Source organism: Aquarana catesbeiana, linkage group LG04, assembly GCF_042186555.1.
Source record: "Aquarana catesbeiana isolate 2022-GZ linkage group LG04, ASM4218655v1, whole genome shotgun sequence".
Lineage (NCBI taxonomy): Eukaryota > Metazoa > Chordata > Amphibia > Anura > Ranidae > Aquarana > Aquarana catesbeiana.
In genome coordinates, this window is record NC_133327.1 from 220,749,929 (window position 1) to 220,768,645 (window position 18,717).

At 45.1% G+C, this 18,717-nt stretch overlaps 1 protein-coding gene across 2 annotated transcripts in view; it reads right to left on the reverse strand.

The window, feature by feature from the left end:
- EIF5A2 (eukaryotic translation initiation factor 5A2) overlaps positions 1-18,717 on the reverse strand; it is a 568,757-nt gene that overhangs the window by 12,041 nt on the left and 537,999 nt on the right. Inside the window, exons 1-4 of one of the 2 annotated variants that reach the window (XM_073626224.1) lie at positions 15,792-15,942; positions 11,903-12,088; positions 10,308-10,412; positions 1,469-1,600 (exon numbers count right to left, since the gene is read on the reverse strand). In XM_073626224.1, coding sequence (XP_073482325.1) covers positions 1,469-1,600; positions 10,308-10,412; positions 11,903-12,067 — 402 coding nt within the window. In that variant the 5' untranslated portion in view covers positions 12,068-12,088; positions 15,792-15,942. Of the gene's footprint in view, positions 1-1,468; positions 1,601-10,307; positions 10,413-11,902; positions 12,089-15,791; positions 15,943-18,717 lie in introns of those variants that run through there. The other variant, XM_073626225.1, reaches the window with a different exon arrangement.

Consider the following 18,717-nt stretch of genomic DNA (forward strand, 5'->3'; position numbering starts at 1 on the left):
GTTATACACCAATACAGTATTTTTTTTCAAACTTGAGTGATTTCTCAAACGCTGCTCTGCAATGGTTTTGCATGTATAACATGTTCTAAAAAATCTTTCCTTAGCAAAACTCCATCATTTAGATAGGAGCTGCTGCCTGGCTACCAACAGCTCAGCCCAGCACATAAGCAATAGATTCAAGTCAAAGTGGCTGTAAAGGCAGGTTTATCTTAATGCATTCTATAATAAAAGGCCTTGTGTGCAGCAGTGCGCCCCCCCAACACTTACCTGAGGTCCCTCTTTCCACAAGTGACTCAGCCATCTGAGATCCTCCCTCCCGATTGGCTGAGACAGTAGTGACTCCATTGGCTCCCGCTGTTAAAGTCAGCTAGCCAATCAGGGGAGAGTGGGAGCGGAGCTCCATGTCTGACTGAACACAGGGAGCTCTGACTCTGCTCTGGTGCCCCCATAGCAAGCAGCTTAACAGAAGGGAGGAGCCAGGAGAGCTGAAGAGGGACCCAAGAGGATCTGGGCTGCTCTGCAATTCCACTGCAACAGAGCAAGTATAACATGGTGTTTTCCTATAAAAACCCAAGACTTTACAATCACTTTAATTATTGTATATTTTATACAAGCAGTTTCTGTATTTGCTTTATAACTGCAATTATAAAGAACTGAATGGTCTGAAATACACTAGATACAATATCTACTATGGCTGATTTTTGCCCACAGGGAGTGTATGAGAAGATCAGCCTTGGGGCATCAATTTGGCATAAGCTTTATAAAAGCCTGCTGCATTTATAGACCGCAATAAAAAGGTGAGGTGAGCTGGCGATAAGGGGGGTGGGAGTTGGCAATGTATCCACCGCCCAGTCACCTTAACTGGTGTGAGAAGAGGCTGAAGGGGCGTTTGTTTCTGCCCTACCACCTCTCCCACTGCTGATAAAAGTGATCTTGCAGCAAATCTGCTGCAGAAACCAATTTCATTTTAAAGCGAACCGCCCGCTGTTTTAGATAATATCAGGGTTATGGCAGTTTGCTGCCATATCAAAGATATTTATTGTCAAGATAGCGATGTAAATCCACGGTGGGCAGTTCATAAGTGGTTAAACACAATAGATTTGCAGTAGTAGCATTCTGAATTAGAACTGACAAAAACTGAATAGTGTGTGTAGAAAACCTGTTGGGTGTCTGCTGGTTTGCAGACATTTCACCTCAACTCCAAGTAGGACACAAGTGAGCAGATGTATTGTATCTTCCAATTTCATCATTGACAGTGGTTCTCATTTAAGCATATCCCCCTTACACATATCCCAACTAAAGTTTTGTTTGCCCCTCAATTTTAGAATAACCATTAGGACAAACCATGAATGATATCCCCCATGGGGACAGGAATTTCAGCAATACAAAGCAGACAGGTACTGTAAAAAAATTCTGTGTGTGCCTTGGAATTTAACACAACAAACATTGAAATAGACACTTAACTTACCATTATCTCATCACCAGCTTCATATCTACCCTCTATTTCCTTTCCCAGGTCTCCGTCTGGCAGCTTGAGATCATCACGAACGTCACCATTGTCACACAGCAGGGACAGGTATCCCTCAGTTATGCCAATAAGCTGTATGATGGGTGAAAAAAAAAAAAAAAATATATAAGACACAGTATACTAAAGAAAACCTAACTTGGAAAGCTGAGCAGGCAGTTTGTTGCAGAATAGACATACTAGGTCTCTTCAGCAATACAAAACATACCAGCCTGCAGTTTTCTACTGACATCAGCTGTGGACACACATTTGATAATTAACCCCCGCCAGCCAGTCAAGAGGCCAAAAACCCTATATCTGGAGCAGATGGCAGCAACTGACAGGATGTAACTGCTGCATTGCTGTAAAGTGGAGTATGCCGAGGAGTTTAGTTTGCTTTAACCACTTACCGACCGGCCACTGTATATATACGTCCTTTTTTTGAAGATGGATATCTCGGTAACGGCAGCAGCTGCTGCCATAACCGAGGTATCCATCTTTAGGGCCGGCAGTTCTGTACACGATAATGGTGGTCTCTGCAGCGGGTGCGCCGCGAGATCACAGTTATCGGTGGCGGGAGAGGTGCCACCCCCCCTCCCGACGCTCTCCCGTGCCCTCCGCCGCTTACCGGAGCCATCGGTAGCGGCGGAGGCGATCGGGTCCTTTCCCTTCCTCAGTATGGAGACGAGTGAGGCTAAGATGGCGTCCACCCGTCTCCATACCATAGGACGGCCAGAGCGACGTCATTACGTCAGCTCTGCCCACTTCTCTTAAAAGCACTTTTTTTTGCGCATTAAAGTCTAAATGAGATCTGAGGACTCTTTGACCCCAGATCTCATATTTGAGTGAACCTGTCATGCTTTTTTCTATTACAAGGGATGTTTACATTCCTTGTAATAGGAATAAAAGTGATCCAATTTTTTTTTTTTTTTTTTAAATCCAAAACGAGGCAGGTCTTTAAGTGGTTAAGCCCAGCAAGTGAGAAAGCTTAACCACCTGCCGACCAGTGCATTACGATATAAGTCAGCGCAAATGGGCATACAGGTACGTCCTCTTTAAGATGTGGCATTGTGGGCACATGGGCACCCACTGCATACTGCGTGACCATGCCCTTAATGTCCACCAGTTTCCCACGATCGTGTCAGAGCGGCAGAACGGGGAGGTGCCTATGTAAACAAGGCATTTATTAGTTCTGCCTAGTGACATGACAGATCTGCTTCCTGTCATGTCAGTGGTAGCCCATCCCCTGTTAGAATCACTCCCTAGGACACTTAACCCTTTCCCTGCCAGTGTTATTTATACAGTAATCAGTGCATTTTTATAGCACTGATCGCTGTATAAATGACAATGGTCCCAAAATAGTGTCTGCCATAATGCTGTAGAAAAAAAACACAAATCTATTCCCCATTTTGTAGATGCTATAACTTTTGCGCAAACCAATCAATATGATTATGCAAATTTTTTTTACCAAGAAGGAGCAGATCAGCTGTGTCAACCCATGCGAGAGGGGAAGGGGGGCAGGGAGAATGGTCTGCTCTTAGCTGTAAGAGAGGCTCTCTGCTCAGAGCCATGGGACCAACAACCCTGCTGCCCCCCCCGAATGCCAGGGCCCAGTTATAACCACTACTGCTGCAACCTTGGTTAGTTCCACCAGTGGTAAAGTATTATAGGATTTGTCAGTGAGAATTTTCCCTTCTATATAGCCAACTGAACCCGATCCTTACAGTGAAGCTGCGAGCCATTTTAAAGTGGCATTCCACCCAAAAATGGAACTTCCGCTTTAAGTGATGGTGACCCCCTAACACATCACATTTAGCATGTCTTTTTTTAGAGGCATGCAGCTCCCACTTCCTCCCGGGACGTCACAGGTCCCAGAAGAATGTCTGGCCACTCGTGCATGCATAGCGCGTGCCCGGCTGTGAAGCCACAGTCGGGGGCCCACATTTATAACGCCAGTGTCGCAGAGAAGGGGAGAGTAGCAGGGCTTCATTCGTCTGCATTGCTGGGCAGGCAAGTGTCTGATTACTACTTTTTGTAGCTGCCGACTTTTAAATGGGTGGAACTCCGCTTTAAAGCCCAGTTACAGCAAAAACCCTGAGGCATTATACCCTTCCAACATACAGTGCATTGTAGGCTAACCTACACAGGTAATGTTTCGATACTGAAATATTTAACCAGTTGCAAAAATGTCCCAAACCACACAGGAAGGTCAATCGTTAATTGCTAATGTTTAACCACTTCCTGCCCAAGGTACATCTCATAACATCATGGATTTTGAGTGGGGAGACCTGAATGATGCCTGCATCATCCAGATATTTTTCAGCTGGTGATTCTGTACACCACAAGAACCATCACGGTGGCAGTCAAGACGTTTGATCGTTCTTATAGGTGGCAGAAGGGGACATCTTATAGACCCCACATCTCTCCATAAAGAGGACCTGTCACGCACCATTCCTATTACAGGGGAGGTTTACATTCCTTGTAATAGGAATTAAAATAAAAATTTAACACCCCTGTCCCCACACACAGAAGCAAACACATACACAAGTCGTGCGCACATATGTAAACTGCATTCAAATCTCACACGTGCAGTATTGGTGCGTGCGTTAAAGAGCAACATTTCTAGCCCAAGACCTCCTCTAACTCCAAACAGGTAACCTGTAAATTTTTTTAAAGAATCGCCAATGGAGAAGTACTAAAGTTTGGCGCCATACCACAAGTGTGCGCAATTTTAACAAGTTACCAACCGGCCCATAGCCGAATGACGGCTACAGAAACATTAACTCTGGGAGGGCGTACTAAGACGTCCTCCCAGAAAACTGCTCCAGCGCACACACAGGAACATCTGTTCACAGGACCCGGTGCAACACGGATCGCACTAAAGGGCCAATGACAGCAGCCCTTTACCACGTGATCGCCCCGTCCAATGATGGAGCGATCACAAATGTAAACAATGCTGGGTCATCAGGAGTTCATCACTCTCCTCACACAGATGCAGTGTGAGGAGAGCTATACTGTGCCAATCTGAGTTTTTTTTTTTACATATACCAGTGCCCAACAGTGCCATCTGCACCACTGCAGTGCCCACCAGTGCCACCTCTGCTCATCAGCCAGCAGTATGGCAAAAAAATGTTATGACCGGGGAGGCCTACCAGCTTCTAAGCATGACCGATGAGCAGTGGGGAGCTCCGAGTCTCAGTTCGATTCAGTCACGGCCTATGAACCTGCCACAAGCAGTGGGTCCGATACAGAATCGGAAGAGGAACGTGTGCCCATGAAAAGGCGTTCTGGCGTGAGCAGCCTACTACCAGCAGCACAGGGCCATCCACCTCGAAAGCAGTGCCACTGCAACAAAGGCCAGGCACCAGTAGGGTGTCATCTCAGCCCCAAAGGGATAGGGGCCATGCCAGCTTTCCCTATGTCCTTCAAAACCCCCTGTGGCATCCCCTAATTCCGGAGCAGCAAATATACCCCCTTTTACCACCCAGCCAGGTGTCCAGGTGAACGCCAATGATTTTGTCAGGCTTTATTTTTTTCATTTGATTTTCACCGAAGACTTACTATTGTCCATTGTAGCCCAGTGCAACCTCTATGCACAGCAGTACATAGTAAGCAACCCTGGCTCTAGTTATGCCCGTCCCTTTGTGTGGAGAGAGCTTACCATAGAGAAATTCAAAATTTTCTTCTTAGGCCTAACTTAATAAGGGGGGGGGGGGGGGGGGGGGGGGGAAAGTACTCATATTGGTCAACCAACCCCATGCCACTCTTCATCGATTATGCCAAGATCCCTTATGATTTTGCGCTTCCTCCGCTACAATGACACCCAGTGCCCTCCCCAAATTAACCCAGCTTTCGACAAATTTAAAATTTGGCCACTCCTAAATGTTTTTATCCGAAAAATATCCCGTGTTATATACCCCCGAACAGAATATATCCGTTGACGAGTCCCTTGTAAAATTTTCAGACAGGTTTGGCATGAAACAGTTTATCCCCAGCAAAATGACCCCATATGGGGTTAAAATGTACAAACTGTGACCGAGCCACAGGGTACATTTACACCTTCCGGTGTACAAAGGGAAGGACTCCCAACTGCAACCCCCTGAATTCGCTCTGATTCCGTGAGCAGACTCCATGAACGCCACTTTCCTGACAAAATACACCCCCCCCCCCCCATGAAACAGACCAGACTTCAGAAGAAATGCAGGGTGTTCTCCAGAGGAGGAGTTAGAAGAGACACCACATATTGTCCCCAATGTCCTTCCCAACCAGGCCTCTGTATAGGTGAATGTTTCCGTTTACCATACTTCCCTAATGTAGAGAAGTATGGTAAACGTAATTCTCATTTCCTGTCATTTTCTTCCACATCCCTTATGCCACTGTACATTCCTCTACCTTGTCTGGAACCAACCCTGGCCTGTTATACAACCAAGCTTCTGCCTAACGCTAAACTGTACCTACCTCTGCCTGCTCTGGAACTGATCCTGGACTGTTTGACCACTTTTTTGCGTGCCTCTTGGACCGATCATTTACCCTGCTATGCTAGGGGGAACACAGGGGTCTCACATATGTAAGGGGCTCCAGAAATGTTTTTTCTGGATGAAGAAAAATTTAGGTTCTCATTCCCAGATTTAGAGTTTGGAGACTGAGGCTTCAAAGAGATTTGGGTGTGAGAAGCCTCTACCCCGTGCCCATTCTTTCCTGGCCTGCTACTTGGACCATTGTTCCTGCTTACTACCAAGACCAATATTTTGGCACTGCTGGCAATGTCTCTACTTGCACTGACCCTGGACTGTATAAGGACAGTATCACTGCCTGTACTGACTATGGACAATATTCCTGCCTGCTGCCTGGACAATTCCATTCACTGTCACTGACCATGTCCCTGCCTGCATCAGGGCTCTCCTCCTGTGGACAACTGCACTACTAAAACCACAGGTAATCTTTTGTTTTCCCTTTGTTCAGCAGAATGTAATTTAGGGTGTAATTCTTGGTATGTTCATGCTATGTGTTAGAAATATGAAGGGGCCTTCAAAAATGTGATAGATTGTAAGGAAATTATATGTGTAATTTATGCTCCTAGAACGCCTGAATGTGCTACTTCAATCCTGGGCCTCTAAATGTGGCCAGGCTGTGTAAAAAGTCTCACACATGTGGTATTGCCATACTCAGGAGGAGTAGCAGAATATATTTTGGGGTGCCCTTTTTGCCATGTACATGCTGTGGTGGAAATATCTTAGAAATGGACAACTGTAAAAAAAAGTTCTCCACATTTTCCAAAAACGTCTGGAAAAAAAATTTAACCGTTCAAAAGACAGATTATGCCTCGGATAATACATTGGGGTGTTTGCTTTCCAAAATGGGGTCACTTTGTGGGCATTTCTATTGTCCTGGTGCTCCAGGGACTTCAAAAGTGTAATAGGTGGTTGAGAGATTAGATGTGTAATATATGCTCCTAGAATGCCTGAATGTGCTACTTTAATATTGGGCCTCTGTATGTGGCCAGGCTGTGTAAAAGTCTCACATGTGGTACTGCCACACTCAGGAGTAACATTTTGGGGTGTCATTTGTGGAATGTACATGCCATGTGAGAGAAATGGCCTGTTATGACAATTTGGTGTGAAAAAAAAGAAAATCTTCATTTTGCAAAGAACTGTGGGAAAAAAATGACAACTTCAACAAACTCACAATGCCTCTTACTAAATACCCTGGAATGTCTACTTTCCAAAAAGGGGTCATTTTGTGGGCATTTGTAATTTCCTGGCTTGTTCTCAAGAAATGCTAGGCCTCAGTACATCAGGTGCAATCAATTTTCAGTGATTGGCACCATAGCTTGTAGACCAACTTTCACACAGACTAATATCCACCAATTTGGATTATTTTTACCAAAGATATGTAGCAGTATAAATTTTGACCCAAATTTATGAAGAAACATTACTTATTTGCAAAATTTTATAATAGAAATGTGACATTTACTCAGCATAACATTTTCCACATTAAAATTATGAAACCTTTCACCCCCCAAAAAATCATGTTTGTAAAATCACTGCGCAAATACTGTGTGACAAATTGAAACTGATGCAATTTTATTCCATTCCTCTAAATATATGTTTGGGGGTTGTGAGTTTTTTTTTTAAACACACATAGGAGCGAAGTGCCAGAATTGGCTCGGATGGGAAGTGGTTAGTTAGGAATAGCTGCTGATCACACAGACTATGGCTACCAATGGAGACCACTAGACAAGTAGCACTTTAGTGATCATAAATTATGGGAGCCTCCAAATTTAGCAACTTTCACTGTGCTGCTCTGTCCAGCGAGTTTTTTTTAGGTTTTTTGTGCGGACATAGCCTTATTCATTCCTACAGATAAGCCATTTGGTGACATCTGGAAGCCCCTTAAAGTGGAATTACAGTCAAATTCTAACCAAGCTTAAACCATATAACGTGAGGTCAATCCTAAACACTTTCAATTCATATGCAATCAGGCAGGCCCGTGCACTACATAGTTGAATATAAATCTAAAGGAAAAGAAAAAAAAAAAAAAAAAAAAAAAAAAAAAAAAAAATTGTATAATGTATGGCCAACCCTTTTGAGGCAACAGGGGACCAATGCTGCACCCACCTAGTTCAGTACGATAAAAGAAAAAAAAAAAAAAAGTAGTAACCACTTGTTCACCAGCAGCTGGTAGACTAGGATTTTATAAACGTTTAGCTGGAAAGACCAATCACTTCTACAGACTGTCAAAGGCATTGCGGGGGCCATATATCCTGGGCTCTGCTGTCCTACCTGTGAATCTGACATAACAGGTGGAAAGGAGAAAGCCAGCAAACATTGCTGTTCTCCCCTCCAGTGAGAGAACACAGAAGCAACATGTATTATGTCACTTCTGAGTTCGGCCATCAAGTTCCCCGCCTGATGAGGCTGGGAAAAGCTTATGGAACACTATGTGCTTTAGCTAAACTAGCTTCAGTGAAAGGCATTTGGAGACCAAGGGTTTAGGATCCCTGATGTCCCAGTAAAGAGAAACACAGTATGCCACAACATGGGATGCTACTGTTCCTTTACATGATAGCAATAAAGTTTAACATTATAAGAACTAGAGCTGCACAATCGTTAAATTGAGATCGCAATTCAACACCCCCCCACGATCTTAAAACAGCATTTCCTTGATTCAGTGCAGAGTCATTCTCTGCTGATAGCCATCAGTTTAACAACTTAAAATCAAAGTTCACCTTTACAGATAAATCTGTAAAGTGAACTTACACAGATCCCCCTCCTCACACCCCCTGCCCACCTCCCAGTCCCGCTGTCCTGGAGAGCGGTGATATCCCGCTACGAGCCCCGGGCTTAGAAATCCCCTAGGCTTTCACTCTTCCCCACTGATCGGACAGGCTACATGGGTTCCGATTGGTCTACGCCGACCAATTAGAATTCTCCTAAACGTACCCCAACAGGGTACGCTTTGCAGAATTAGCTACTGGTATTTCTAAGCCCCGGACCAGTGATGCAGCTATAGCAGGGTTTAGAACGGGAGATTGCCGCGCTCCAGGTCAGGACTGGGAGGGGAGGGGGGGAGGGGTCCTGTGCAAGTTCACCTTACAGATTTTTCTGTAAAAAGGTGAACTTACCCTTTAACTGGTTCCCGACCGGCGCACGCCGATGTACGCCGGCAGAATGGCACGGCTGGGCAAATGGGCGTACCTGTACATCCATTTGAATTCCCCGCCACGCCATTGCGTGCGCGCCAGCCGGGAGCTCCGTGAGTCAGGTCGCGGGTCCCGCGGACTTGATCGCTGCGGGGATACCCGCGATCGCCTCACGGAGAGGACGAACGGGGAGATGCTGATGTAAACAGCATCGCCCCGTTCTGCCTAGTGACAAGTGTCACTCGATCTCTGCTCCCTGTCATTAGGAGCAGAGATCAGTGACGTCACACCAGCCCATCCCCCTGACAGTTAGAAATCACTCCTAGGACACACTTAACCCCTCCCCGCCCCCTAGTGGTTAACCCCTTCACTGCCAGTGTTATTTACACAGTAATCAGTGCATTTTTAATCGCACTGATCGCTGTATAAATGACAATGGCCCCAAAAATGTGTCAAAAATGGACATGTCCGCCATGTCGCAGTGACAATAAAAATCGCTGATCGCCATTACTAGTAAAAAAAAAAATAAACATGCTATAAAACTACCCCCTATTTAGTAAACGCTATAACTTTTGCGCAAACCAATCAACGCTTAAACTAAACCCTTTTTACTGGAACTTGTTGTGTCACTGTATTTGCAACACAATTTTGGAAAAAATACAATTAAAAAAAAAAAAGTAAAGTTAGCCCAATTTTTTTTGTATAATGTGAGATGTTATGCTGCAAGAAGCATCTTCTTAATCCTGAGAAAAAAAAAAAAAAAAAAAGAAGATTCTCATTTTAACCAGTACCATGCAGCTCTAACAGGAACATGTGAGTGAGCAATGAATCTAGGGCCATTCACAATTAACTCTAAACCAGTAAAGTGACACCTATGGACAATCTGGAGGTACCAAAGTTTGTCACCATTTCATGGGCATGCACAATTTTAAGGCTTGGCATGTTTGTACCTACTTGTTGCAGCCTCTTTTTTGGTAAAATATAAAGTAATTTTAGTTCATACATTTCCCTGCCCCCCAGTATTTTTTTTTACCGAGATTTGCTTTGATAAAAGGGTGTTGACTGCAAAATTTCTCACATATTCACATCTTTTAAGTCTCCAGGGCCCGTACTTCATTTTAATGTGTGAAAACAAAAAATGGCTCTAGCAGAAGAGATTACCTGGTAGTCATTTCTTTTTATATTAGGAACATCCATGTTGTGGGTGGATGGACAGATATCTTCATACTTCTTACCAGTGAAGATATCAATACCAACAAGGTGAACCTGCAAAATATAGAAGGCATGAGCACAAGAACAGAACAGCTTTTTTTATTGGGGGGGCGTTCTAGCCATTAAAAATGCAAAACTTTGAAGTACTTCTGTAATGAGAAGTGTAAAGGCAAACCCTTACACATCACATTTTGACATCAACTTGTCAAAGTGTTAGATATGCATATCTGCTGCTTTAGGCGAGTCAGACACAGTAGTAAAGATTTAGTAAATTGTAATCCCATTGACTAACTTGCTGCATGTTTGTTCAAGGTCTGAGTATGAAGTAAAAAAGGTAGTCCTTGCTTGAGTTATTACAAGCTTTATGCAAGTGCATCAAGTATTTCCTGGGCAAGGGGAGCAGAAGAGTTTGTTGCACATTACAGGGTCACCCATTGAGGTTTAATAGGCAAAATCCCAACTATAATACAAAAAGCTCATGACTGAGTCCAAGGTTTAGAGCAACTGAGCATACAAGTGTAAACAGGTACCATGAACACTAGTAGTATAACCCCAGTCCATTGAGCTCTAGTACAGGAGTCCTGTCCAGCACCAGTACAGACAGACTGTTAAACTTTACAGCTGCAGATGGACGGTGCACTTAGTGGTACACAGGAACGCACGAACGTCTACGTTCCAGGTATTTGTCCCTGGGTGCAAACGGCACTTAACATTTGCACCAACAAGCTGCAACAGCCAGTCTGACAGGCTGCAGGGCTGGAAAGGAAACTTACTCTCCAACAGCACCAGGGCTATACACCCAGTATCCATGGAGCCTTAGAATGGTATTCTGCATGTTGAGTATTCATGCATAGGGAAAGCTGAAAAATGCTGTGTATGGGGACCAAGCTGAAACATCCAGTTTGGTAGCCACAAGGTGCCAAGATTCCTCCTTAAAGCACTACCAGAGTCCAAAAAGATTTAGACTTCTGGGGTACAGAGAATGTCCTCTCCTCAATGGCACTGGTACACAACACTTAGAAACTTTCAAAAAAAGATTGTCAGATTCAATTGCTACCTTGTGGCATCCACTGTTTAAGGGGTTAGATTATTGCAGAATACAATCTCATTGCTATAACTAGCTTAAATGGTTGTAGAGGCTATAGATTTTTTTTTACCTTCAATGCATTTAGACAACGAAAAACACACAACCTTTTAGCTGCAGCTCCAACCCCCAAATGCTAAACAGTGCTGCTCTCACCCTCAGAGCAGTAAGCCATTGGCTCTTTTTGCGGTCAACCAATTCCAGGAACAAGGGAGCAGGGCCAAACTGCACTGTCAATAGACCCACCACAAATTCTCCCCTAGCAAGCAATGATTCTTTACAATCACCTAAACCTCCCAGTGTTATCTGGACAAAGAATAAACACCAACTATGTAGCCATTTCTCTAGTTTCCAGCAAACATTTAATTTGAAATGCGATATACAGAACGGTAACTTCTCATTTACTACTACAACCTGAAAGACAGTTTATACCCAAACATAAAATACATTATATATTTACCTTGGCATGACCATGCTTGCCAGTCTTGGAAGTTGACATTTCAACAATTTTGCAGGGACGCGATTTCAGAACCACAAACCCGTTCTTACGCAGGGCAGAGCACTGCATAGGGAAGGTGGCAGAAGCCCCAGCATCTCCAGTGTGGAAATCAATATCATCTGACATATTGGTGGGTGTCTACTTGTACTAGAGGGGAAAAAAATAAAAAATAAAATGCATGTTTTACTTGTACAGAAGCTACAAAATTACATCAGAAAACAGATCTAGTTAAAAGAATAACCCCAAACATTTTTTGGAAATTATAGGGAAGGAACCAAACAAGGTATTGTCATCTTCACTTTCTAGTTCAAAGCCCATCACCACCACAACAGCTACACACACACACAGTTCATGCCATTAGCATCAAATCTTGGCATTTCAGGGGCACCTGGAAGATAGGTGCAGCAGAAACCCATCCCACTGCATGGCAGGCTAAAATACAAGGTCTGGACGCTGTACCAAGCAGTTGTGTTTAGTGCTGTATGCTCTCAAACAGAGTAACCTTAGAAGGTCTCCCCAACACCAAAATCTAAAATGCTTTGGTCAGTGTTCCAATTAATGGACAAGTCACCCCTTACAGGTTGGGTTATAGAACATACAAAAAGCCAACACCAATGATATTACAGTAAAGGTGGGCCAAAGCAATATTTTGGATCTCAAAACCCAGTGACAAGATTTGCCTGAAAAAGTTTCCATCCTTTCCCACACAGCTGAAACAAGTTATTGAGCAGAGCTATATCTATTTGGCTCTCTAAGCCAAGTTAGGCTTAGGGAGCCAAAACTGGAGGCCAATAAATATAAAGACAGAGGTCAGGAGCCAGTTCTTCCCTGGTCTTTGGGTCCCTGGCATGTTTGACTGTGGGTAGCTGGCTGTGACTCATTGTGCCTTTACAGCTGGGTGCCCACTATGCTGTGTAAATGGTGCTGCAGCCTTCTGGGCCCTGTTACATATCCCAGAAAGTGGCGGTTGAGGGGAGAACTTCCCCAACATTTGTGGGGGAAGGCCCAAGAGAACAGCACTAGCGTGAAGTGCAAGTTAAGAAAAACAACCTCTTCCTCTATTGCCTAGAGGTAAGCATTTAGCCCTTAGGGCCCTTTCACACTGGGGCGGTTTGCAGGCGCTATTGCGCTAATAGTGCCTGCAAACCGACCCGAAAGTGCCGCTTTGTCTCCAGTGTGAAAGCCCAAGGGCTTTCACACTGGAGCGGTGCGCTGGCAGGACGGGAAAATAAAGTCCTGCTAGCATCTTTGGAGCGGGGAAGGAGCGGTGTATACACTGCTCCTTCACCACTCCTGCCCACTGAAATCAATGGGACAGCGTGGCTATACCGCCGGCAAAGCGCCTCCGAGGTGGTTTTTAACCATTTCTCGGCCGCTATCGTGGAGGGGGTAAAACCGCCCCCGCTAGCGGACAAATACCGACGGTAAAGTGCCGCTAATAGCTGCACTTCACCGCCGCCCCAGTGTGAAAGGGACCTTACAGTGCAGTGTGGCTCAATGCAAGGCTTTAACCATCCCATGGTGGGGGTCTTAGGACTGAATTCAGACCTGTGGTTTGTTACCATAACCATGTACACCTTATCAACATACCACATCGCACAAAGCAAAACTAGTTTTGGTAAAGGTCTTCAACTTTAAAAAGCCAATAGTCACATAATGCCGTGAAATAATAGGTTTAGATATATTTTCTACCCTCCTCTAAAAGGAACCTTCCAATAAATGCAAACCTCTATACAAGCCACACCAAACAGCACATCTGAAATGCTGTACCCTTAGGACCCATTCACACGACACTGAACCAAACATCCCGTTCAAAATGACTAGGCTCAAACGCAAGCAAAGATTGGGCAGGTTGCCTTTTGTTAGAGGACACCAAGGTTGGCAATTTACTAAAATCAAATCAGACAGAATCTGGAGAGCTGTGCACAGTAACTGCATTCTGACTTCAGCTTGTTCAGATAAGCTTTGAAAATAAAAGCTAGAAACAGGTTGACATGCACAGCTACTCAAGTCTGAAGCTGACCATTTAAAAAAAAAAAAAAAAAAAAACACATGAGGTAAATGAAGGAATCCTCCCATTGTAACCTGACATGGTGGCCACTCAGCTGATTGAAAAGTGATATGGGGGCGATTGGCTGCATATGCTGATTAAACAAAAATATACCAACAGTCCCAGTTTGAGAAAAATCAAAACTAGGCCATAAATGGAAATGTGATCAATCCTGCCGACTCACAACTTTAGTAAGAACTCCTACATGTGTTGGGTGGCTCTGCACACTCAGGAGATGTGTCATTTTAGAATGAAAGGCGCCACCCTGAGGCAAGTAACCTGTGATGCTGTGCCATTACAGCACAACGCAATTGTACCACCTACAGTTTGGCTACATTCACAAGGGTGTAAAAATGTTACTGATTTTTTGTGCATGATCAGTAAAAATTGACATTTTAACACCTCTGGCATACATGCATTATCAGATGAAGATTCTGTTTTATTGACCTGGAAGCCCTGTATGTTACTGCACGTGTGTGATATTCCCAGTTGGGGAAAAAAAAAAAAAAAAAAAAAAAAAAAAAAAAAGCACACCATGCAGCTGTATTAAGATCCTAAAACAAAAACATGCTTGTAAATTTGTTTTAGCGTGCATGAAACCTTAAAGTAGAACCAGAGGCAAAGCTCATTTCGGATAAAGTGCGTGCTATAAACAGTCATTTTTATTGCCATCAGTGTCCCACTGGAGAGATTCACCTTCACTTCCTGTCCAAAAACAGGAAGTGAGGGAAACCCTTGGGGAGCCCCGCAACTAGTCACTTTTATTACTATCCCACAAAAAGTTTCTTACTTTCCTTTTGGATAATAGCAATTGGAGAAAATCTAATGAGGGCACAGCCAACTAAAAGTGAGGGGTTCAAATCCATCCCCACCCCTATCCAAAAAGATGAAAACGTTTAGACTTTAGTTCTACTTTAAAAAGTATAGAGCAGTTAAATGTTACAATGACTTCCTAGTTACAATGTTACAATAAGAGCCCTGAGACTGCTTGCCAATATGGATTAGTTACATTTAGTCTGTGCAGTGCTTAAACACACAGGGATCGGTATAAAGGTCCAGCACTGCTCACAACGGGCATGTCAGGAGGCTGCACAGGCCCAGGAGCAATGCTACTAGGAGTCACCCGGCCCGATGATAATCAGCGGTAAGATGCCAGTTGTAAAGTAGGAGGATCGGCCTTGGTGAGAAGCTCCAGGCAGACGACAGCTGTGCTCCGGCTGGTAGATGAGGATCGGCCGGCAGCGTTGTAGCGATCCCTCGCACACACGGCGTGCAGAGCCTATGGCTGTGTGATCGGCCGTACATGTGGCAGACAATAGTGACACACAATAGTAACACAAAGCCCCCCGCCCGGAACCACGTGTCCACCCCATGGCTGAGCTACGCAAGAGCCGGCATCGCCCTGTAGTGGCGGCCTGACAACGCTCCCCTCCCCCCCCCCGGCCAGGCTCAGTGACTGTGCTCTCCTCCACAGGCCCGCCGTGACATGGCGCCCGCCGATCCCCAGCCCGGAAGATGGAGGTGAAGAAGAAAGCTGCTGCCAGCCAACACCTCCCCCCGCCCTCACCTCACGTTCGGCACCGCAGCATGGCATGCGCGCAGGCCTCACGCTGTAAAGCAGATGGAGGCCCTGAGTCCCCGCCCGTGCCGGCCTCACCCTGTCCCGCCACCGCCGCCACCAACCTCCTCCCCTCCCTCCGCCGCCAACCCCAAGCCATGCCTCCGCGCGAACCGCCGCCACTCACGTCAAAGCGCCGCTTACGAGAGGGGAACCTGGGCGCCATGCTAACCCTTCCTTACCTTCCAACAAAAAAAAAGGAACGTCACTGCGCAAACGCGCCCAATTTCACTGCGGCAGCCCGGGAAGGCGGGGACAACAGAGGTTTCTCCCTGAACGGCCCCTCCGCTTCCGCTTTTATGTTGGGCGGGGACAGCCTTTACAATGGACGAGCTGCGAGGGTGGGCGGGGCCGCCGCGTCTACATCCGGCGCGAAGTGACACATACAAGAATTAGGCCCCGCCCTCGCCGGCTGCGTCACGCTGCAGTGTGAGCGGCCCATTCTGTGTGTGTGAGAGCTGGAGCCGAGCCGAGCCTGGCTGCTCAGGCCTCATGTACACAGCCCGCTGAGAGAGAGGACGTGAAGTGTAATGCCAGGACTATTGTTACTAAGTCTTCAGTAATAAAACACATAGGAAGTCATCATTTGTAACTGTGCTGAGAGCTTATTATGGTACAATGTAGCACATTCAATAAACACAGGAGGGTCTGCAGAGATAGCTGACTCAAGTCATAGACAAACTACCAAACGGCTTGGGCCTGCTGCCACAGGGACGCACCTAAAAGAAAGCATTTTCCAGTTCATGTATTGTAGGTGGTTAAACGCATGACAGTGCATTAGACGGAGTCCGGCTCCTCCCACCTACTGCTGCACAAATCCCTATAAAGATCCTTCCCAGCATTTCTCAGTACTAAAAGCACCAATGAGGTGGCACCGAAAATTCCTTATTTTTGTTGCACCCTTTTTTTGACAGAATTGCATTTATTTTAATTTGGTTACAAACTTTTTTAACCCCTTCCCCTGCCTCCTCCCGGCCCATAAGGAGCTTCTAAATGGCAGGAGGCGGAGGGAGGCATTCAGGTCATGTAACTGCTGTGATTGGTTGTCGCAACAGTCGCATGATTGGAAAGCTCCTGATCGTAAAGGATGCATCTGGAGCTTTCCAGTCCCCGTTGGTAACTGTGCTGGAAGCGCACAGGGCACCCACTCTAAGCACAGAAAAAGTGTTCACTTAGGGTCCTATATATGCAGCCTCTTGGCTTTCATCACTTGCCGACCACACTACAGCAAAATGACGGCTACAGTGTGGTCGGCCAGTTTTGGGAGGGCATCATAAGATGTGATCGCTACAGTGCGCACCTGCCGCGCGCTGTGATCACAGATCGGGGTACAAAGCCAATCACAGCGGCTATTTACCACATGATCAGCTGTGTCCAATCAAAGCTGATCACGTGTAAACACACTTGCCGATTACAGGAGAGAAGAGAGCTGATGACCAGCTAGTGTGAAAGGAGACATCAGCACTGATAATCAGGGCACTGATCATCAGTGTCCTGCTAATCAGTGCAGCCCCATGAGTGCTGTCTATTAGTGTCCATCAGTGCCATCTATCAGTGCCACCTATCAGTGCCGTCTATCAGTGCTGCCTATTAGTGCCCATCAGTGCCGCCTATTAGTGCTCATCAGCACACATCAGTGAAGGAGAAAAATGACCTGTTTGTTCAATTTTATAACAGAAACTAAGAAAAAAAATTTTTTTTTTCAAAATTTTTGGTCTTTTTTGTTTGTTTAGCAAAAAATAAAAAACCCAGTAGTAAATAAATACCACCAAAAGAAAGCTCTATTTGTGTGAAAAAAAGGATAACAATTTCATATGGGTACTATGCTGCATGACCGCGCAATTGTCATTCAAAGTGCAACAGTGCTGAAAGCTGAAAATTGGCCTGGGCAGGAAGGGGGTAAAAGTGCCCAGTAGGGATGAGCCGAACACCCCCCGGTTTAGTTCGCACCAGAACCTGTGAACGGACCGAAAGTTCGTGCAAACTTTAGAACCCCATTGAAGTTTATGGGACTCGAACGTTCGAAATTAAAAGTGCTAATTTTAAAAGCTAATATGCAAGTTATTGTCCTAAAAAGGGTTTGGGGACCCGGGTACTGCCCCAGGGGACATGTATTAATGCAAAAAAAAGTTTTAAAAACAGCCGTTTTTTCGGGAGCAGTGATTTTAATGATGCTTAAAGTGAAAAAAAAAAGTGAAATATTCCTTTAAATATCGTACCTGGGGGGTGTCTATAGTATGCCTGTAAAGTGGCGCGTGTTTCCCGTGCTTAGAACAGTCCCTGCACAAAATGACATTTTTAAAGGAATAACAGTCATTTAAAACTGCTTGCGGCTTTAATGTAATGTCGGGTCCCGGCAATATGGATGAAAATCAGTGAGACAAACGGCATGGGTACCCCCCAGTCCATTACCAGGCCCTTTGGGTCTTGTATGGATATTAAGAGGAACCCCGCGCCCAAATTAAAAAAAGGAAAGGCATGGACCCCCCAGGCCCTATATTCTCTGAACAGCAGTATACAGGCGGTGCAAACAAGACAGGGACTGTAGGTTTGATGTTAAGTAGAATCTGTTTGTAATTTTGAACTGGTACATTTTTAAAGTGTAGCTCCAGCCAAAAAAATCTATTTTTAAGCTTTTTGGAAAACATAGGGAAGGGTTATCACCCCTATAACATTTGTTTTGCTGTTTGTGCACCTCTTCAGAAGATTTCACCTCACTTTCTGTCCCAATGACAAATGTTTTTTGAAGATTTGGGGTTTTTAGTGAAACAAGGATTGGTGATAAAGCATTAACTTTTACAGGAGAGAATTTCCCTTCCTAGGGGTAGATTTCATCTCACTTCCTGTTGTTTCCTTCCATTTGCAAGTAGGAGTTGTTTGTAAGTTGGATGTTTGAAAGTAGGGGCCTGCCCTATATACTCTGCAGAAATCAGGGCCTTAGGTGTTGGTGTTGCCACAACACTGTAAGCCCTCACAGTTACTCTTGGTGGGCGCAGGAACGGGTCGTGCTGTGAAATATTAGATCAAGAATTGTAATTACATGTCATTGTTGAACAGTGGTAGAAAAATTGGGCCTTTGGTGGTGGTGGGGGTGGTGGTGCTGGTGCC